Source organism: Fulmarus glacialis, unplaced genomic scaffold, assembly GCF_000690835.1.
Source record: "Fulmarus glacialis isolate BGI_N327 unplaced genomic scaffold, ASM69083v1 scaffold8809, whole genome shotgun sequence".
NCBI lineage: Eukaryota > Metazoa > Chordata > Aves > Procellariiformes > Procellariidae > Fulmarus > Fulmarus glacialis.
The window spans coordinates 5,484-6,907 of record NW_009232588.1 but is presented as its reverse complement, the minus strand read 5'-3'; the positions used below and the strand labels follow the sequence as shown (position 1 = coordinate 6,907).

The 1,424-nt window shown below is 43.8% G+C and overlaps 1 protein-coding gene across 1 annotated transcript in view; it reads left to right on the top strand.

Moving 5' to 3' along the window:
* Positions 1–285, top strand: part of BCL11A (B-cell CLL/lymphoma 11A (zinc finger protein)) — a gene marked incomplete at its 5' end in the record, with an annotated part of 60,180 nt that extends 59,895 nt beyond the window's left edge. The window contains one exon of the mRNA XM_009584955.1: positions 7–285. Coding sequence (XP_009583250.1) covers positions 7–285 — 279 coding nt within the window. The remainder of the gene's footprint in view (positions 1–6) is intronic.
* Positions 286–1,424: the final 1,139 nt, after the last annotated feature.

Here is a 1,424-nt window from a genome sequence, read left to right as displayed (position 1 = left end):
GCCACTTGTGAGTACTGTGGGAAGGTCTTCAAGAACTGTAGTAATCTCACCGTCCACAGACGGAGCCACACGGGCGAGAGGCCGTATAAGTGTGAGCTTTGCAACTACGCCTGCGCCCAGAGTAGCAAGCTCACCCGGCACATGAAAACACACGGGCAGGTGGGAAAGGACGTTTACAAATGCGAGATTTGTAAGATGCCTTTTAGCGTGTACAGTACCCTGGAGAAACACATGAAAAAATGGCACAGTGATCGAGTCTTGAATAACGAGATAAAAACTGAATAGAGGTATATTCGTACCCCCGCCCCCCCCATCCATCCCCATCCCTTCCCCATCCCGCATCCCCGTAGAGGTTTTCTAGTCCCTTGTGATGGAAATCATGGAAGCTAAGGATATTCGGAAAGTGCTTGTCACCAGCACACCCTGTTTATTTTCTTTTTGTTCTCACCGTTTGAATGCATGATCTGTATCGGGGCAATACTATTGCATTTTACGCAAACTTTGAGCCTTTCTCTTGTGCAATAATTTACATGTTGTGTATGTTGGTTTTTTTTTGTTTTGGGTTTTTTTTGGTTTTTTGGTTTTGTTTTTTTTTTTTTTTTTAATTTTTGGATTAGACAGCATGTATGGTATGTTATGGCTGTTTTTAAATTGTCCCTGATTAGTTGCTGAGCAAACACGTCGCTGTTTCCAGTTCCGTTCGGAAAAAAAAAAAAAAAAAAAAGAGGAAAAAAGAGGAGAGGAAAAAAAAAAGAAAAAGAGAAAAGCGAAACAAAACCAAACCCGAGAGCAAACAAAACCGACCATGCTGCATACATCCTGTAATACATATCATGTACAGTTTTGTTTTGTGACGTGCGAAGGAAAACATGCTTTGGGTAACCCTCTACGGACAGGACCGATAGCACCGAAGAAGCGTTGCGTTAGCTAGATTGCTGTCTTAAAAGAATAAACCCACCGATTGGAGAAAGAGTACCCATTAGGAAAAAAAAAAAAGGCCTTTAATTGGAAAGTAACCGACCGCCACCAGTCAGAAAGAGGTAAATTTCTATTAGCGTTTGGTTTAAAACAGACACACACAAAAATAATCTGAGTGCCTTGGATCTGTCGCGGCCGATGCCGATGGCTCCTTTCTGCTCGTCCTCCACGCGTAGCTCGTCTCCACGTCGGTCGCGGTGGCGAGCCTCTCCCACCGAGCGTGCGAGTCCGTCTCGTGTCTCTTACAACGCCGGCTACCTAAGAACGAAGAGGAAAGAGAAAACTAAGGAAGAGAAAGAAATGACCCGCTCAGTCCTAGTTAATCATCATTCTCCCCTGCCTTTTGTTGTTGTTATTTTTTTTAAAACCGAACTGATCATACCAGTCTAAAAACCCGCTTTGCTCCTGGAGAGAGCTTAAAACGAAATATAGGACCTTTTCCCCCC